Consider the following 19317-nt stretch of genomic DNA (forward strand, 5'->3'; position numbering starts at 1 on the left):
TGAAGACGCGGGCCGCAAATCATCATCCTGCGGGCCGCAAATGGCCCGCGGGCCGCGAGTTTGAGACCCCTGTCTTAAAGTGACCGTCTGGAAGCATTTTGGTTTTCATCGTGTTGAGGGTCAAATGGATAAAAGTCGGGAGGTGTGCGAGTTATGTCGCACCAAAATTCAATATGTAGGGAGCACAACAAATATGCGAAATGTTAACGTCCTGCTAGCTAGACGGTATCTATTTAGTTTGACGTGAGTTATTGATTGAGTCTCCAAGAATGATTGGTGGAGATAGTTTAAGGGGTCAAACTTCCAAAATGAGACCAAGTGACCACAGCTGTTGTGCAGTCATTCTTATCAAAGAGTCTCCAATAAGAATAAAAACACACAAAAGTGTTTTATCATCTTTCATATTCCTAGAAGCTCTCGGTGGAACCAGGTTTTGTTTGGATGAACTCAGAGCTGATCTCCTGGTGATGGTAAATGTTTTTAGAGCAATTAGGTGAAACTGAAGGATTTGTCAGCTCACTACTTTAAAAACACGACACTGAAGTAGGACTGCCACGATTAGTCGACTAATCAATGACTAATCGGCTATTAAAATAGTCGACAAATAATTTAACACTCGATTGGTGGTTACTTTATATTATTAGGAGTCAGAGTAGTTACGCTGAAATTTATAATGGGGTTCTGCTAGTTTTATTGGACTATTTTGGCATTTATTACGTTTTTTAGGCTACTTTGGAGTTTAGCTAATATTTTGGCTACATGCTAGCTATTTTGGCTAACTTAGGCTTTTTTCCGTTTTTAGGCTAATTTGGCATTTAGCTAATATTTTAGCTGGTTATCAGCTTCAACATCTTCAGCGTCCAAATTCAGCTTCCAGCATTCACACTAGCATTATCACAGGTAATATATCTAGTTTGTAGTTAGTTTAAAGCTAATTATTGTTTAGATTTGTGCCTGACCAGATTAGTGGACTAATCGCAAAGAAAAATCTGTGATTAGTCGACTATTAAATAATCATATTTGGCAGCACTGCACTAAAGTACCACAAAGAGTCAATTTTATCTTTTAAGAAGATAATTTTTGAGATTTTTTTTTTGTTAAGTAAAACCTAAAACTGCTGCTGATGAATTGTCCTCATCTCTTCTCCAGGAGAGGACAGCCACCTGGCGGATGAGTTGTATAAGAAGGTCCGCATTCTCTGCTGGGTTATGACGGGACCCAACAACCTGGAGAAGAAGGCTCGTCACGTCAAGTACACGTGGAGCCGCCACTGCAATATCGTCATTTTCATGAGCTCCGTGGACGACCCGGACTTTCCTACGGTGGGATTAGGGACGAAGGAAGGGCGCGACCAGCTGTACTGGAAGACCATCCGAGCCTTCCATTACGCCTACGAGCATCACGCAGAAGAGGCGGACTGGTTCCTCAAAGCCGATGACGACACTTACGTCATCGTGGACAACCTGCGCTGGATCCTCGCCAACTACACGGCTCAAGATCCCATTTACTTCGGACGGCGGTTCAAACCCTACGCCAAGCAGGGATACATGAGCGGCGGGGCAGGCTACGTGCTGAGCCGGGAAGCTCTGCGGAGGTTTGTGGAGGGTTTTCAGAGCAAAGTGTGCACTCACACCACCTCTGTGGAGGACCTGGCCATGGGCCAGTGCATGGAGAAGGTTGGAGTGAAGGCGGGGGACTCCAGAGACTCCGAACACAGGGAGACGTTTCACCCCTTTGTCCCGGAGCAGCACCTCACCGCCAAGTTCCCAAAGAGCTTCTGGTATTGGAGCTACTGCTACTACCCCATTGTAGAGGCAAGTACAGAAACTGGAGATCTTTCTAAGTCGCTGAGGAATGTGGAATAGCATGAAGACCCACTCTGATGATAGCTGTTCTTTACATGTATGAGGATGGAGGACATGGGTAAAGATCAGTCGACTAATTTAACGGTCGGTTAGTCATTACTTTATATCGAGTCGCAGTGAAGTAAAGGTGAAAGTTATGATAGCATTCTGCTAGCTACTTTAGCTAATTTAGGCTTTTTTCTGCTATTTTGGAGTTTAGTTTATATTTCAGCTACATGCTAGCTAATTTGGACATTTTTCAGTTTTTTAGGCTAATTTGGAATTTAGTAAATGTTTCAGCTGCATGCTAGCTATTTTGAGTCATTTAGGGTTTTTTTTTAAGTTTTTTAAGCCAATTTCGCATTTTGCTAATATTTTAGCTGACTATCAACTTCAGCATTTTCAGTTTTCAGCTTCAGCGTTTTCCACTATCAATTTTAGCATCTTCAGCAGCCAAATTCAGCTTACAGCATTTTATTTTTTTTTTTACAAATTCAGTTTAAATATCTTTGATTTTTGAAACAAATGTGAAGGCTGCTGTAAATCAGCCACATCTGTTCTCACTGGTGCTTCCACGAACCATTATTTTAATAGTCGACCAATCACCGGTTATCTTGTCTGATTATCTAGTCGACTGATCGGGTCATTCACAAACTGGATGTAAAACACACATCTTAACCGTCATTAGCTTTAAATAACTAAAAACTAGATATATAGCATTACCTGCTATACTGCTAGTGTGAATGCTGTAAGCTGAATTTGGCCGCTGAAGATGCTGAAATTGATAGCTAAAAACGCTGAAGCTGAAAACTAGCTAAATTATTTGTTAAATGCCAAATTTACCTAAAAAAAACTGAAAAAAGCTTGAGTTAGCCAAAATAGCTGAAATATTAGATAAACTCCAAATCAGCCTAAAAACCTTAATAAATGCCAAATTAGTCCATAAATCTATCAGAATATCATCATAACTTTCAACTTTACTAAACTCTGACTCCATATAATATAAACTAACGACTAATCGACTATTAAATTAGACGTCGACTGTTTTAATTGTTGATTAGTCGACTAATCGTAGCAGCTCTAGTTCTCACTTGATTCATTTTGCTGCCTTATGTGTTTGTTTCTCAGTTGTGAATATTCAGTTATCTGTAAGTTAAAAGCTGTGACGTCTCTTTTCAGAGAATAACTGAAAATATACTTGTTTAAGGTCTATCGTGTCCTCAAGGCCCAGCACCGCCTCCAGCATTAGAGATGTTTGTGACCCGGTTGCGACCCGGTTGCGACCCGGTTGTGACCTGGTTGTGACCTGGTTGTGACCTGGTTGTGACCCTTTTGTGACCCGGTTGTGACCCGGTTGTGACCCGGTTGTGACCTGGTTGTGACCCGGTTGTGACCCATTTGTGACCCTTTTGTGACCCGGTTGTGACCTGGTTGTGACTCGGTTGTGACCTGGTTGTGACCCGGTTGTGACCCGGTTGTGACCCGGTTGTGACCCATTTGTGACCTGGTTGTGACTCGGTTGTGACCCGGTTGTGACCCGGTTGTGTCTCTGTTCTCGCCGTAGGGCCCACAGTGCTGCTCGGATCTGTCCGTGTCCTTTCATTACGTGGACGCCGCCGGCATGTATTTACTGGAATACTACGCCTATCACCTGCGTGCCTTCGGCTACAGACACCGGTACCAATCCCCCACCCCCAAAGGTTTAAGACTGGAGCAGTCCGGCTCCCGGGACTCGGAAAAGCATCATCAGGAGTCGGCTCCTGAGGAAGAGAAGCGAGTACCGGATCATAAAGAGGATCGGCCTCCTGACGCTAAAGAGGCTGCGGAGGGGAAGTGACCCCCCGCTCTGAGCGGAGATACTGACCCCCCGCTCTGAGCGGAGGGGCAGTGACCCCCCCCGCTCTGAGCGGAGATACTGACCCCCCGCTCTGAGCAGAGGGGAAGTGACCCCCCCGCTGTGAGCGGAGATGCTGCTGAACTGTTTCAGTTCATGACAGACCCGCTTTAAAACTGAAACTGTCTCATTTAATCCGAAGGAAGATGAAGGAGTGCTTCTCACGTCAGCTGTGACTCCAAGACTGTTCCCCGTGTTTCCGACCCGGCTCACGTTTGTCCCAACAGGCGGGCCTTACCTGAACCTGCTGCTCTGGTTTAGAGCTGAATGAACAGTTCAGCTGTTTTCATGTCCTTCTTCATCTCTGCTGTTTTCCATCTGACCTCACGCAGCGTCTGATCCGGTTCTGGAAGCCGGTCCATCATTAAGGATGAAACATGGTTTTAAGTTCTGTTATTGACGTAAACGACCCACCAAACTTAAATCTGCCATGTTTGCACAGTCTGAAGTCTCCTCTGTTTCATTGATCATGACGTGTTTCTGTAGTGATTGGATCTGGGCGGTGTCATATTGGGGTTTGGATTTGTTTGGGTTTTTGGTTTTCTGGAGGGGAATTGGGATAAAAGCAACACGTTAAATAAAATAAGGAAAAGCATCGATCATTCACTGATCTGGAGATAAAACCATTTTCTGCTTCTTTGACTGAAAAACTATTGACACCAAAAAAGTTGGTTTGGGGATAAATTGATCAACTCAACTGGCAAACTAAACGATAGTACTAGAGCACGTGTCAAAGTCAAGGCCCGGGGGCCGGATCCGGCCCTCCAGGTCATCTTATTTTATTGTTATTAATGGCCTGATTTTATCTGAAGCTTATTTTTAAAGTTTTAAAAATGTAGTTTTAGTGTTCAATAAATCTTTATCCTGTTCGGCCTGCGACCTGAAGGGTGTTTTGGGTTTTGGCCCCTCGTGTGGTTGAGTTTGACCCCCTGATCCAGTTGTAACCATTAGTGCTGCCACAAACGGTTATGGGTCATAATCGGGTCGTGTGCAAAGTGGATGTAAAACACGAGTCTCAACCATCATTAGCTTTAAACTAACTAAAAATAAAAACAATTAAGATATTAAGTTATTTAATCTTTAAAGTCTCTGGTATTGAAACAAGATTAAGTTAGATGAGGTCGGCATCTCAAACGAGGAACTATTTCTCACTAAAGAGAAACTTTTGGTTTCACCGACTCGGATATAAAAAAAGTGAATTTTTACTTTGTTCAGCTTTACTAAACTCTGACTCCATATGATATAAAGTAACGACTAATCGACTATTAAAATAGTCGATTAGTCAACTATTCGTGGCAGCCTTAGTGACGCTGGGTTTCCTTTACATATTTCAGTTATTTTTAATATTTCATAAACACTTTGGGAGCATCATAGTGAAACAATAGCAAAACATGAAATTTGTGGTTTTTATTGGGAAAAATAGACAAAATTCTTCAGATATTTTGCCAGAACGTACATAAATAAACGACCAAGAGACACATTGAGTGTTTTTATTGATTAAATGTAGATCTTCATTTATGAGGTCCAGGTGAGTCCAGCCTGTAACCAGAACACGCCATGATGACAAGAAGATGAACGAGAGTCGGATCAATTCATAGAAACATATTCAGCAGTGATGCAAAATGTTCAGGAATAATTTGAATTGTTTAAAGAATCAGCAGGAATTACAACGATCATGTTAACTATTGATCGTCTTTAGTCCATAGAAACAGGATTAACAGAACAGCCAGAAGTTCCTTCATAACATTTAGTTTTCAACACTTTACTCGTACTCAATAAAGTCATTTAAATTACAACTTTTTAAAAATCATGTTTTAATTTTAAACCAGCAACAGATTCCTATGAAAGATGAGACCAACTGGAATTTCTGGCCGTGTTTTTGTTGTTTTTGTTGTGTCAGAAGTGAACTTTTGGTGCTTTTCCTTTGTGTTTATAACAAGTGTTCATCTGAAATCAAACTTCTGTCTGGTGGTTTGACCAAACAAACCCCCACTGGACGGATGGAAGACGGTTTTCTGTGTCACCATCTGCCGTCCACCTGAACGGATCCAGCCGGTTCTTCCTGAAAAACAGACTCCCGTCATCCTGCATTCCTGGAAAAGCTTGTGCCTTGTAAGATGAGATTGTTTGAGCCGTCTGCACACGTGACTTTGCACTGTGACGCTGTCAGAATCAGACGTACTTCCATTGAATCCTGTTGAAAAGTCGTTTGGCCTAAACACAGTTTACAGCTTTTGTTACTTTACTGGTTCATGAAGAGAAAAGTTTCTTTTTTATTTTATTAATCCCTCCTTTTTATTTTTATGTTATTAGTCCTTATTTTTTATTTTTTTATGTTATTAGTCCCTCCTTTTTATATTTTATTTTATTCATCTCTTTTTATTTTGCTTTAGCTTAAGCAAATGAGCACATTTGTTCTGAACACACGTGTTTTAAAGTGAAAATGCTCCTGAAGGCCTTCACTCACCTCTGTTGCTTTGCTGTTTGAAACCAAACTTCCATTTCGACACGTTCATATCTGAGAGCTTTCACTTCCTGACAGAACGATTTCTGCACCTTTGAAAGGCTTTCTTGCCATTTTAACCACTTTCTTTATACCACATTACACTATTACCATCTGACTTACTTTGTTTTCCTTCTTTGTAAATGTAATTTTTATAAAAAGCAGAGAAACGTTTCAAATTTGCACATTTGTTTGGACCCCCTGTGAAATTCTGTTACGTTTTTGCAGAGTTTTGTAAGCGGGAGTGACGCCGTGTCCTCGACAATCCTCACAATCCAACGTTTGCAGTCGTTTGTGTGTTTATGCAGTGAAATATTTATGTTTTTGTGCTGAAGCTGATTTTCTGGTTTTCGTGTGAACATGAATCTGGGTGGAGAACTGGTGTTCAGGATCCTTTTAGTAAAATGCCACTTTCATCTTTAATAAATGCATATTTTATTGAACGTCTGTGTTTTTATTTAATTCTCTTTTCCAATGGTTTTTTCTATAAATAGCGAAGGCGTTTATGATCCTTCAGGTTTTTGTTTACAGACTGGATGAGATTTCTATACTTCAGAAGTCTGACGGTCAAAAGATTTTTGGCCCAAATGACATTTTTAATCTGCATATTTGTATCTGGATTGATTAAATATTAAAGAATAAAAACTGGTAATATTATCTTAAATACTGTTTTCAAAGACTGAAGATTTATTTTTGGATATAATTTAGCTTTAAAATGATGTTATTAAACTGTAAATTAGTCTTTCTGTTCATGTTTTTCGTTCATATTTTCTTGCATTTGTAATTTTATTCATTTTAAACTAAATCAGAAGTCCAAAGTTAGTAGGAGGAGTAAGTCGCTGTTAAACTGATTATTCCTGCAAACATTTCAAACACAGAAGCTCAGAGTTTGTTGTGCAGTAAAAGCAGGAACGGTTGTAGCTCCGCCTCCTCACTCGAGCTGATGTGGAGCAGCAGACGGTCGGGTTCTGGACACATTTTGACTTTGACCTAAACATAAACATGAGATGATTAACCACGCCCGCCTCATCTGAAATGGCCCTAAATCCATATAAGTTCCTGTTTCTGCATCAGTGATGACCACTGACTGTATAATAGAGCTCTATATATACAGTCAATGGTTTTAACTCAACGTAGTGGGACTTCTTCGGCTAAATATGTGATAAAAACATCGTGTTCTAAGATAGTAACGTCCTTGACCGAACATATCGGGTGGAGATTGAGAGTCTGTCCTTCTATGTGTGTTTGTTTTGTGTGTTTGTTTTGTGTGTTTGTTTTGTGTGTTTGATCTTTGTACTGTTTTGTTTGGTTCCAACTCGATTTGCTGTTTTTTTCTTGAAATGATTCCCTGAAAACGAGATGTTCCAACTTAATGGGTTTATCCTTCCACTATAGTTTGAATGTGTGAAAAAATAAATAAATAAAATTTTACAAAATGATGATGAATGGATGGATTTGAATTCATAAATAGCTTAAAAACATAAAGTTAAAGTATGAGTTAAAAGACGAGTAACTCCATCCATCCGTAATATTCCTGCTTTGTATTATTCCTAATTATTTTAAAGTTAGAGTTTTAAGTTTAAAAATTGTCATTCTGCTAGATTTTTGAACTTTTTTGGCATTTACTAAGATGTTTTAGGCTATTTTGGAGTTTAGCTAATATTTCAGCTACATGCTAGCTGTTTTGGATAAACTACGTTTTTTTTAGGCTAATATGGCATTTAGATAAAATTTTAGCTGGTTATCAGCTTCAGTGTTTTCAGCTATCAGCACTAGCATCTTCAGCTGCCAAATTCAGTCTACAGCATTCACACTAGCATTATCACAGGAAATGTTATATATCTAGTTCATAATTATGTTAAAAATGTACAGTTTTAAAGTTATAAAAATGTAGTTTTAGAGTGTTCAGTAATTGTTTATCCTGTTCAGCCTAAGGTGTGTTTTGTATTTTGGCCTCCTGTGTAATTGAGTATGACACCCCTGATCTAAACACACTAAATCTATTTTGGCGTCACTGGGTTGCTGGAGCCTATCCCAGCTACTGTTGCTGATCAGATCGCCAGTCTGTTGCATGACCACACGACCACACACACATACAGACAATTTCAAGTGACCATCAGACCCACAGTGCACATTTCTGGACTGTGGGAGGAAGACCGTCTTAGACCGTCTGCAGTTACAGATCTTTCTGATTAAAATGTAAATTCTAAATGATCTGAATTCTCTTCACATTTTCAGGATTTCTTTGTTGTATCTAAAGCATCTCTGAAATGACAAAGAGAGGTGCCTAAAATGAAATGACTCAAATATTTCTCTCCAGCATCATTTAAATAACAGAGTTGAATCAGCAGGTTGGGATGTGCTCGTATGTCCGGCCCGATAACTAGAGGATCATTTCAGACTCTTTCTGTAATATGTTGTTCAGCTGTTTGCATCAGTGGTCCAGGATTCTTTAAAATGGGTCAGAACAAACATTTATATTAAAACAATCGGCCCTCCAGGAAGTCTCTGCAGTTTTAGCTTTAAGTCTTTGATCGTTTCAGTGCAGACACTCAACAGTTCAAGGTCCGCTCACGATAAATACATCCAGCGTCCTGTCAGCTGTTGCTATGGGCAACCAAGGCCATTCTGATAAGATAAGAGTGACTCTTTCAAATTAAAAGCGTCCCCATACTGAAGGATCAGTTACTTTGATTAAACTTATTTGCTGAGGACATTTGGAGATTCTGTCTGATCTGTTGTTTTAAAACCTTAACTGTATGTTTGTTAGGACATTTATTCGATCATTTTTACAGCCTTCTTTAAGCAAATCAAACCTAAAACATGCAGCTTCTCATGCGTTTTTAGAGACAAAAACTAGCAGTTAAAGGCCAAAGAGTTGCTCCTAAGAACAATCTTCTCCTTATTTCTGTGAATAAATATTATTATGGGGAATTTTTATTTGCCTCATGATAAAAGTAAAAAAAAGTGTTGTTTTGGGGAAATTAATTTTAAAAAGAAAACAATGTGAAAAAGATTTGTCTTGGAATGAATGCACAAAAGCCACGAACATTTAACAAAACCAGATTTTCTTCTGGAAGTATTTTAGATGTTGGAATGTTCCATTCATCTCACACATGTTTAGTGTTGAGTTCAATGTCACATTCTTATTTGAACAATCTCTGCTTGCTCTCATATCAGCCCATAACCTCGGATTTCCTTCAAATTACTAATAATTACAGGTCTGTGTAAAAACAGACCAACAGAATGCTAGTACCTTAATTCTAAATATTATTACTGTTGCAGCATTAAAATAATACAACTTTGATGCTAAAGCAGGTTATTACATAAGAAAATGAGACTAAGAATCTACATTTTTAGGGTTTAAATAAATAAAACGTGTTAATTCTGACAATTTGATTCTAATTTGTTGTGTCAGAAGTGAAGTGTGATGTTCTGTCTGATACATTAAACTAGTGCACTCATAGCATCACAAACGCTTCATCTCTAACAAACCTTTTCACACAAAAGCTTGAAAACGTTTCTGGTTTAGCAGCACCAGCGCGTGCAGGAGGCTGGCATTCACACGGTCACCACTGGAGGGCGCTGTGAAGTGTAGATCTCCACTTATTTCTCCTGTAAGGCATTCAGTAGTAAATGTATGTATGCTAACTGAAATATAATCTACAAACTTATGAAAATTAAACAGTGATGCTTCCATAACTTTGGGAATCTTTTTATGTAGAAACTGCAGCTTTTCACTCGTCATGACGCGCCGTTCATCGATCCAAAGTTTTCTCTTATAACCCTGAAGATATTCTGATAAAACACTCCAACATTCACTTAAACATTCAGCCTTCAAATTTGACTTTTGTTTTAATTTTCTATTGTGCGCTCAGACTAATGTCTGCGACTCTATTTAACATAATTATGACATCTGAAGATTCCTGACTGGACTGTGGAGTCGTGTTCCTCCCAGATCTAAAACGGTTACTCATAAAGTCAAATCCAAACGAGCCAATGAGCATTAGATCCACCGTTTTTCTGGTGATTTGTTGTGATTGTTCTGGATTATAGGTAAGTAAAATTAATAAAATAAAATAAGATGAAGTAAAAAAACAAAACACAACAAAACAAAGTCAAGTGAAGTAAAGTAAATAAAGTAAAATAAAGAAACAAAACATAATAAATTAAAGTATAATAAACATAATAAAATAAAATGACAATGTAAGTAAAACAAAACAGAAAAAAATGAAATAAAGTAAAACAAACAAAATATAATAAAATAAAGTAAAGTAAAATAAGCAAAATAAAATGAAACAGAATAAAATGAAATAAAATAAAACAAACAAAACAAAATAAAGTATAACACATAAAATAAACAAAACAACACAAAATAATTAAAATGAGATACAGTAACGTAAAGTAAAATAAACAAAACAAAGCAAAATAAAATAAAGTATAATAAACATGAAAGTGCCACTAGTTGGGCCCAAATGACTAAATGTTGTGAAGGATGCATTAACTGTTGTAAGAAGTTCAATTCTGTTGTTAGAAATCCATCAAAACAACTGAGAAAAAAAGAAATAAAAAAATGATTTAAAGGAAAAGAAAAGCTAAAATCAAACTATGTTGTTCCTCTTTTTTGCGATCTTGCCTGTGAAAACAGAAGTGCGATTCCTCACGAGGGAACAGTTCGTTTTAGAATGTGGGTCAGCAGTAGAACCTGCCAACTGTGTGAGGGAGCAGAGGGACCGGGGGGGTCGTGGAGGTAGAAAACAGACGAGCAGCAGCCTCAAACACACACTCTCCCCCCGGGAATCAATATTCAAGCCTTGAACTGTGTGGAGAAATGAGGCCAGAACGAAGAGGGACGCCACAAAGGGAGGCCTGTGGGATGTCATCTGCAGAGAAGCAGATCCTCATTGGAAGCAAAGAGAAAAGACGGTTACGCATGTTGTTGGAGAGAGGGGGGAGACACTGGAGCCATTTCGGAGAACCCTCTGGACTCCAGATCTGCAGCTCCGACTCTCCTTAAGGTACGACTTGATGCTCTGAATGACATTCACTGCTGTCATGTAATGCGTGTTCTACACACTTATTTTACTTTATGTATGTTTACAATAAAGGTTGATGTAAAAATGATCATTTCAGTCACGTTTACTGTCATTCTCTGTTTCTCTCTAACAACTTTACTCTGAAAGTATTTCTTCTTCAACCTTTACTTTTAAGGAAATGTTAACAGAAAATAGAGGATTCACTAATTATTATGGTTGGTTAAAAAATCACTTTTATCTAATATGTTGTGGAGCAAAGAACCAGAGTCCTCACAGTCTGGATATAAAAACAGTTTTTTCATTGATCCAAAACACAATGAAGATCTTTCTTTTCATAATCTGGATATATGTTCAAATGAACAGGACGCATGATATACTGTGTCATTATTTACACAATAAAATGCATAAAAATCATTGTAAAAGTCTAATTCCTTCTCACAGATAAGAGATCAATAGTTACTATCAGTGAAATGTTTGCACCTCTGATCAAACAAATACATTTTTGACTCAATGCTAAATAATAAATAAATAAAAGATATATTCTGATATACAGATTGTCTATTTTTGAACAAACTGAAGGATTTAAAGTGTGTCTGATGGTTTATATATGTATGGTAGGGGTCACTTCATTACCTCTGATTTAGTTTTTGACGGTTATATTTATGAGTTTGCAGCTGAAATGCACCAGAAACAGTCAAATAAACAGTTTTTTATCATCATTGATGACTTTACACGTCATTCTGCATTCACTGTATTGACTTGATGGTTTATGACGGGTCTGCAACCTGCAGCTCCGGAGCCACATGTGGCTCTAACCCCTCCATTGTGGCTCTTTTCTTAAACGAAAATAAAAAAAGAACATTTCTAAATTTTAAAGAATATCTATAAAGTAAGAAGTGAGAAAGTAGTAAAAGTGAAATAAGTCAAACTTGAACTCATTTACAAACAGTTGAAGGACAGTACGTATCTCTCCTATAATGATCCATCAAGTGTTGCTGCTTTTTTCTAAGTTCTACTAAATCATTTGGACAAATAAACAGTAAATCATTTAAAGGTCAGTGAGCACAGCTGGAATTAAAGATGATTGGATTATAGGACGGGTTTTCTATTGTTGAAAAAAATGTAAGCATGGTCCAAAAAAATCTAGAAAAGTCGCTTAAAATGAGCTCTGATTACATTTTATCAACTTAAATGTATGAATTTCTGGAAGAGACGCATCAAAGATAGTATGTTAATCCTTCTGTAGTTTTCTTTTTAAATATCACAGCTAACATTTCACTCTCTACTATTACATTTTCCTCATTGAAATTATCCTGCGTGGGACACAGTGTATTTTATTTTGAAAGGAAGTCACGAGAATTTCTGTCAAGTTATAAACTACTTCCTATTTAGAAAAAAAGGAATACATTTCTCTTTATTTTTTGGTTTTATTTATGACAATAAATAAATAATAGTAACAGAAATACAAATCAGTGTCTTATTTCTCTAAAGGGTGAAGTGAGACTTTGTGGCTCCTTCTGGGTTGAAGTTGGTTAGAAACTGTCCTGAATGAGTCGTTAAGTGTTGGCGGTTGCAGACAAAATGGCAGAGAAAAAAAATCAGCAAAGAAAACTAAACTAAATACTAAAACTAGAGTTTGGAGGTGGTGTGTTCGTTTATTTGTGATTGAGTGAATGTGAATATGAAATGATAAAATGGGTTCAAACCAAATTCCAAAGTACTTATAAGACATTGTGACCTCAAGAGGAGAGGAATCTAAAAACTGTAAATCAAGGTTTGATCCTTCTGAATTCATGGAGTGTATGGAGTATGATTTAGTTATAAGTTTTAAGTTTATTAGAGTTTAGCCAGTGTTGTATAGAGTCAAAATCATGCTGCATGATTATCTTAATCTCTGTAACACTTGGTTTAGAGCAGTAAATAATTGTATCATCTGCATAAAGGTGAATGTTACATTTTGAACAGCAGTTTTGGCAGGTCATATATTAAAAATGGAAAATAATTAAGGCCCAAGGGAGGATCCTTGAGGGATACCTTTGTTTATTCCAGTGAAATATTAATGAGCTTTCTCTAAATCAAACTCAATCGCACAAGGGGCCAAAATCTAAAACACACTTTAGGTCGCCACCGAACAGGATAAACATTTATTGAACACTCTAAAACTACATTATCAAAACTTTAAAACTGTAAATTTTTAGCATAAACATAAACTAGATATTTAGCATTACCAGTGATGATGCTAGTGGGAATTCTGTAAGCTGAAATTGGCTACTGAAGATGCTAGTGCTGATAGCTGAAAATGCTGAAATTGAAAGTTGAAAACGCTGAAGGTGATAGCTGAATTCACTGAGGCTAATAGTTGAAAATGCTGAAGCTGATCAGCCATCTAAAATATTAGCTAAATGTCAAATTACCCACTAAAAAATTAGGTTAGCCAAAACAGCTGTGGGGTTTGGGGCTGGGTTTCATTATGTTTCTGTTCTTACCTTTGTTTTCACCCCCTCTTGTTTTAGGTGTATTTACTCCTTTCCTTTTCCACCTGGTTAATTGGTCTTAATGGGTTCACCTGTGCATGATTATGGTTTCAGTTTAAAAGCTGTTGTTCATTTCTACTTGTTGCCAGATTGTTTTGTGTACTTCTCTCGAGTACTACGAGCTTTCCAGCTTCTTAACAGAACTTATCAAAAGAAAGAAAAGAAATAAAACGTAATCCTTCTGCGAACATCTGCCTCTGCGTTTGTGTCCACATCCGGACCCTGACACAGCTAGCATGTAGCAGAAATATTAGCTAAACTCTAAAATACCATAAAAAATCTTAGTAAATGCTAGCAGAATGCCAATTTTTAAAACTTTAAAAATGTAACTTTTTAACATAATTTTTAATAATAAAATCCACTTAAATGCCTTTCAATATTTTACTCTCCATAAAAATATATTTTGTCAAAATGATACAAGTTAGAAATGAGCTCAAGATAACATCGGGTCATTTATAACAACAACATAAAATGATCTGGAGGGCCGGATTAAATTACCCAGAGGGCCGGATCCGGCCCCCGGGCCTTGACTTTGACATGTGCTCTAAATGAAGCACAGGATGTTGAATGACATCCTTCAGTGCACAGCCATTCAGAGTTTTTATTTTCTTGTTTTCAGAGACTGAAGAAGGCGCCGAACTGAAGAGAGAGATTATGTTGAAGTGGTTGATTTTGATTCAGCTGTTGCTGAATGATCAGGTCGAGAGCAGAGCCTCGCCTCCACCCATCTCCACAAACACTCCCCTTCCAGCAAGCAACGCCAATGAAGAGACGACCGTCAAACCAGATGAATCCCGCCTCGCGTTAACAACCTCAGAAAAGCCCGACAGAGTCCAGTCTGCTGGACTCATAACGTCGGTGCTGAAGGCCAAACTTCAGAAGCCGATTCAGGATCGTTCCTACCTTCAGGGAAACATCAGCTGTGAGGAGCTTCTATCTGCCAGCTCTGCGGGAGACCCGCTGTCCTCCGTCTTCTCCCAGGAGCTGCTGGGTCTCTCCATCGTGCCGGTGCTGGTGGTGGCTGGCTGCCCAGACGAGGCGCAGACTCTGGTGCTGAAGCTGTACGACCTGCTTGGAAAAGAGGATGCCGACGAGCTCCTGATGGAGATGGGAGCTCTAATAGAGGAGAAGATCCAAAAGTCCACATCTGCTCCATCCGGGTCAGACAAAGCTGGAGCAGACCGCCACATGGCGGCCGTCATGTTCAACATTCAGCAGTTAGCCTCGGTAGATGAAGGTTCTGACGTGCAGGAGGCCCACTGTGACGGTTGGATCAAAGTGAATGGAACCATGCTGGCAGGAAGTGATGTCACAGGAAGTGAGGGTAGACTGGAGGACGCTGTGAACCGCTGTGACGGACTGGGAGCTCTGTGTGCCGGTGTGACCAGCACCGGACCGCTCACGCCCGGGTTGTACCGAGCGGTGCTGAAGAAAGGAAGCAGCATCTTTCCCTTCTCCTCCCCGGAGTCGGAGTGCTGGATCCGTCAGTGCAGAACCCCGGAGGACGGTATAACCGGGCCCGCCTCGGGTCAGCGCTTGAAGCGCAGCCCGAGGAGGAGTTGCATCAACAAAAACGAGGAGCGCGTGTACAGCGTGGTGGAGTGGATCCCAGGGGTCAGCACGCTCTACAACCTGGGATCCGCCGTGTACTACGCCTCCGTCAACTGCTCTGCAACCGCCAAGGAGAGAGCCATCCTCACCGCGGTCGACCTGGGGACAGACGCCCTGATGGTCGCCACCGGGGGGGCTGCTGGGGTGGCGGGGTACGCTCTGGGGGCGGGAGTAAAGACGGGAGCGAAAGCCGGAGTTAAATACATGTTCAACTCCATGGCAGAAGAGGACGATGTGCTGGTCAACCAGAGAAGCTGGGAGGGCGGAGTCCTAACGGTCGACTAGATCCAAGGATCATTGATAATAATGGGTTACATGCAATTCATCTTTTTTGATTGGTTGACAGGGTGAACACATTGCTATTTTTGAATTGTAATTATATTAGCTCTTTAACATCGGAGCTCTAGTGTTTATTTTCTTTGATTTACTGCAACTTTCGACCGTTAACGTTTGAAAAGTTACATTATGTTAAAGATTTTTTTGAGGTGTGAAAGGGTTACCGTCTTTGCTTCTAACTTTTTTTTTATTTTGCTTAAAGATTGCAATAACAAAATAGTTATCTGTCTAAAGAAATTTTAGAATAAAATAGTTTTACCGAAAGATCATTTGCTGAAAACTAATGCAGATTTAAAAGAAAAATATCTATATTTTTGGTTACTAATTTTACCCATTACTGCTTCTACTACTGGTTCTTCTAAAGCCAACACCAACAGGTTTGAACAATTCGAAGGTAACATGTCGGCTCTACTTTTACTTTGCAAAACAGAAATAAAATGTACATATATGATGAAAGAAATGTAAATAAAAAGGCCTTGTTTCATCTATGCGTACCCATTAAAACCATAGAAACTAGTTTGCGTTTTATGTGTCCGGTGATGTAGTAGTTAGCACTTTCACCTCTCTGCGAGGAGGCCCTGGTTCTGGTAGACAGTTGGTTCCATGTGTAGCAGGTTTATTAGTTCAGACAGGAACTAAACACAGCTGTAAGTCCACAAAGCTAAATCAGGGTCAGACAGACGGGGGTCAATCACAAGCATGGGATCATCCGAGAAGAGAGTGGAGATGTCAGAGTCCAGACGAGGGGCAGGGCAGGCGGCAAACAAACAGAGATAATCCAGAAGATCAGGTCCAGATAGAAACGCTCAGTAATGCAGGCAGGATGGCACAAACAATACCTCGCACTGAGTGAAGCTCTGAGCAGTGCTGAAGTGTCCTGTGGGTGATTGGCAAATGAGAGAGCATTCCCAAGGACCTGTGTGCTGGGGCTGCTGGGAGATGTAGTGCTGTCAGTTCTCTGGAGATGGCCCTAGACGAGTGTATTCTCTACCCATGTGGAAGTTGAATGTTCTCCCTGTGCATGTGAGGGTTTCCGCCAGGGAATCCTCTCTCAGTCCAAAACGTGTTTCATTGGGTAATTGGTGACTTATGTGGGAATATGAGTGTGTGGTTGTGCGACAGAATGGCAAACTCCACCTTCACCCAAATGTGACTGGGATAGGCTCCAGCAACCGTTACACCTAAACAGGTTTCTGGTTTAGAAAAAGGATAAATTAGCTTATAGATTAAATTGAAATGGTCTAATTTATCATCTTTGGTTCAGATTTTCTCTTTGTGAATTTGTTTTTTCCTCTGTTCATCATCTTGTGTAATAAATGTTCAATTGTTTTGGATTAATGTTGTTTGTGTCTTGTTTTTAAGTTTGCTTAATGTGGAGCCGTTTTTTCAGGGTTTTTAAAAGAGGATCTTGGTCATCCATGAGCAGTAGAGTTGCTTAAACAAACACATCAAAAGACTTTCCGTGCTGTATTCCATAAATAAAACTTGCATAAACAATTTTAAAACTATCTACTTGCTTTACTTTACCACTTTTGAACAAGAAAATCCCTTTTCTTGGCATCCTTTTAATTGATTGGTTTGTTTCAAGCATATTGTGAAAATTACAGGACAAAACACACAAATATTTCAAACTAATTACAGAAATAATTAAATGCATTGATTAGAAAATAGAAAACAAACAAACAAAAACAAAGACACACTTATGTCACATTTGATTAATTAAATATTGCAATTATTAATTAAAGTCAAGAAGAGATTGATTGCTTGAAAAGGAGTGGGAAGAAGCAAACTTGTATAATGCCACCCCAACTTAGTTATTTCCTTTTACAGTTTGGCATAGTTATGTAATCCAGTTCTGATCAGATAAATGCAAGTAGTTTTTATTTATTTTTTTATTCCCAGTAGCAAAGTGAAGTGCTTGTTGATTATTGAATAATCTCATAAAACCTTATTTCATGATTTCATTGAACAGTGACTATTAAAGCTGATGTGTTTTAAATATGTCTGTTAGAAGTGTAATCGGTCAATGTTCTTTGTGACTTTTAGATGACCTAAAGGAGACTCTGTCAAATCTTTTAGCTTGAATATCAACAGATGTCCCAGAGGGCCACTTGCATGAGCCCCACAAACCCCAAAAACATTTTTAAACTGATTTAATTCAGTGCAAACATTTATTGCAACAGAGCAGCAGTGACTTACAGCACATTGGTCAGTCTGTAGTTATTTTTATTGTGCATTAAATCTAGAAAAATGCATGAAACCCTTTAAAAATATGTTGATTAGGATGTTTAAATGTTGTTTTATGAATATTTTTTTGGATAATATCTTGACTTACTTTGAAAGTCAGATTTCAATCTTCACTTGTATTGGTACATTACAGACCGCCCGCTTTCTGTTATGTGGTGAGTATGACATCTACTGGTGAAACCGTATAACACCAAATTTAAATGAAAAAAAAATCACACTAGTGTTTTTCAGAAAGTGACTGACTGCATCCCTGGATTAAATGTTTGGACAAATCTTGAAAACTAGTGTTATGTTGTCCCTAAAGAGAAAAGAATATGAAAATATATAGAATATGATATGAATATAATAGGATATGAAAATAGAAAATCAGAATTGACCGTTTGGTGCAGGGGTGTCAAACTCAATCGTACAGGAGGACAAAAATTTAAACACACTTTAGGTCACGAGCCAAACAGGGTTAACATTTAATGAACACTCTAAAACTAATTTATTTTAACCTTAAAAAACATAACTTATTCCAGAATAAATCGACTTAAACCTTAAATTACTTTCAATATCTTACTCTCCATTAAAACATGTTTTGTCAAAATTACACAAATGAGCGCAAGACAACATCAGGCCATTAATAACAATAACATAAAATTATCTGGAGGGCCGGATAGAATTACCCGGAAGGCTGGATCCGGCCCCCGGGCCTTGACTTTGACACATGTGGCTTAGTGCAAACTATGCTAACAAGTTAGTAACATCCCAAAATGTTGCTTCTATTGTGGCCGAGTTTATTTTGCCATGTTACAACAAAATGTTGCTTCTGTTCTGAAATCATAATAGTGGTAAAACATAAAGCCTGTCAGAATTATTTGGTCAGAATTTAATAAAAATTTGTGAATTTATGATTTGATTGTTATAGAAGTAGCATAAATCATTTTAAAAGTGTTACAGCAGTTTTTTTTAAAATCTTGTACTAAACAAATAAAACAATGAATCACATAGAATAATTCACATTGGTTTAGATAAAAAGTCATGTGAAGTTACTGAGTAAGCGGCCTGTTTTGATTCAGATTATTGCGTCACGTGCTCTACTTGCCGTTCGTCACTTTCTCGACGTCAATTCTTGGAAACTTTAGTGGGAACTGGGCCTTAAGTTTCTATTTTGTTCACCACGCCCTTCAAAACTCACCTGACAGTCACTTCCACCAATCGCGCGAGGGTCACTCGGATGGTTTCGACCAATTAGGTTTCAGTTTGGAGCGGGAAAAGAAACTGCGCGACTCTGTCGGCCATTTTGGCCCTCAGACGGAAGCCGCGGAAG

At 38.7% G+C, this 19317-nt stretch overlaps 2 protein-coding genes and 1 long non-coding RNA gene across 6 annotated transcripts in view; 2 read left to right on the top strand and 1 right to left on the bottom strand.

Moving 5' to 3' along the window:
* The window catches only part of c1galt1b (core 1 synthase, glycoprotein-N-acetylgalactosamine 3-beta-galactosyltransferase, 1b), a 9210-nt gene extending 4875 nt beyond the window's left edge, over positions 1 to 4335 (top strand). The window contains exons 2-4 of one of the 4 annotated variants that reach the window (XM_036212060.1): positions 1150 to 1814; positions 3409 to 3726; positions 3812 to 4335. In XM_036212060.1, the coding sequence (XP_036067953.1) occupies positions 1150 to 1814; positions 3409 to 3681 (938 nt within the window). In that variant the 3' untranslated portion in view covers positions 3682 to 3726; positions 3812 to 4335. Of the gene's footprint in view, positions 1 to 1149; positions 1815 to 3408 lie in introns of all 4 variants that reach the window. The other 3 variants (XM_024270925.2, XM_036212059.1, XM_024270924.2) reach the window with 3 other exon arrangements.
* Positions 4336 to 6064: 1729 nt separating this feature from the next.
* Positions 6065 to 19303, bottom strand: LOC118598790. The gene is made up of 2 exons (XR_004947929.1): positions 19186 to 19303; positions 6065 to 7231 (listed from the first exon to the last, which is right to left on the bottom strand). It is a non-coding gene; the product is annotated as an uncharacterized LOC118598790 (long non-coding RNA).
* Positions 10639 to 17096, top strand: apof (apolipoprotein F). Its single transcript, XM_024269246.2, has 2 exons — positions 10639 to 11259; positions 14431 to 17096. Exon 2 carries the CDS (start codon positions 14466 to 14468, stop codon positions 15705 to 15707), a length of 1242 nt encoding a protein of 413 aa, XP_024125014.1. The 5' UTR covers positions 10639 to 11259; positions 14431 to 14465; the 3' UTR covers positions 15708 to 17096.
* Positions 19304 to 19317: the final 14 nt, after the last annotated feature.

The sequence above is a fragment of the Oryzias melastigma genome, linkage group LG5, assembly GCF_002922805.2.
Source record: "Oryzias melastigma strain HK-1 linkage group LG5, ASM292280v2, whole genome shotgun sequence".
Classification (NCBI taxonomy): domain Eukaryota; kingdom Metazoa; phylum Chordata; class Actinopteri; order Beloniformes; family Adrianichthyidae; genus Oryzias; species Oryzias melastigma.

Coding starts and splice junctions, on each gene's coding strand:
- apof (XM_024269246.2), top strand. CDS start 14,466: ATGTTGAAGTGGTTGATTTTGATTCAGCTGTTGCTGAATGATCAGGTC.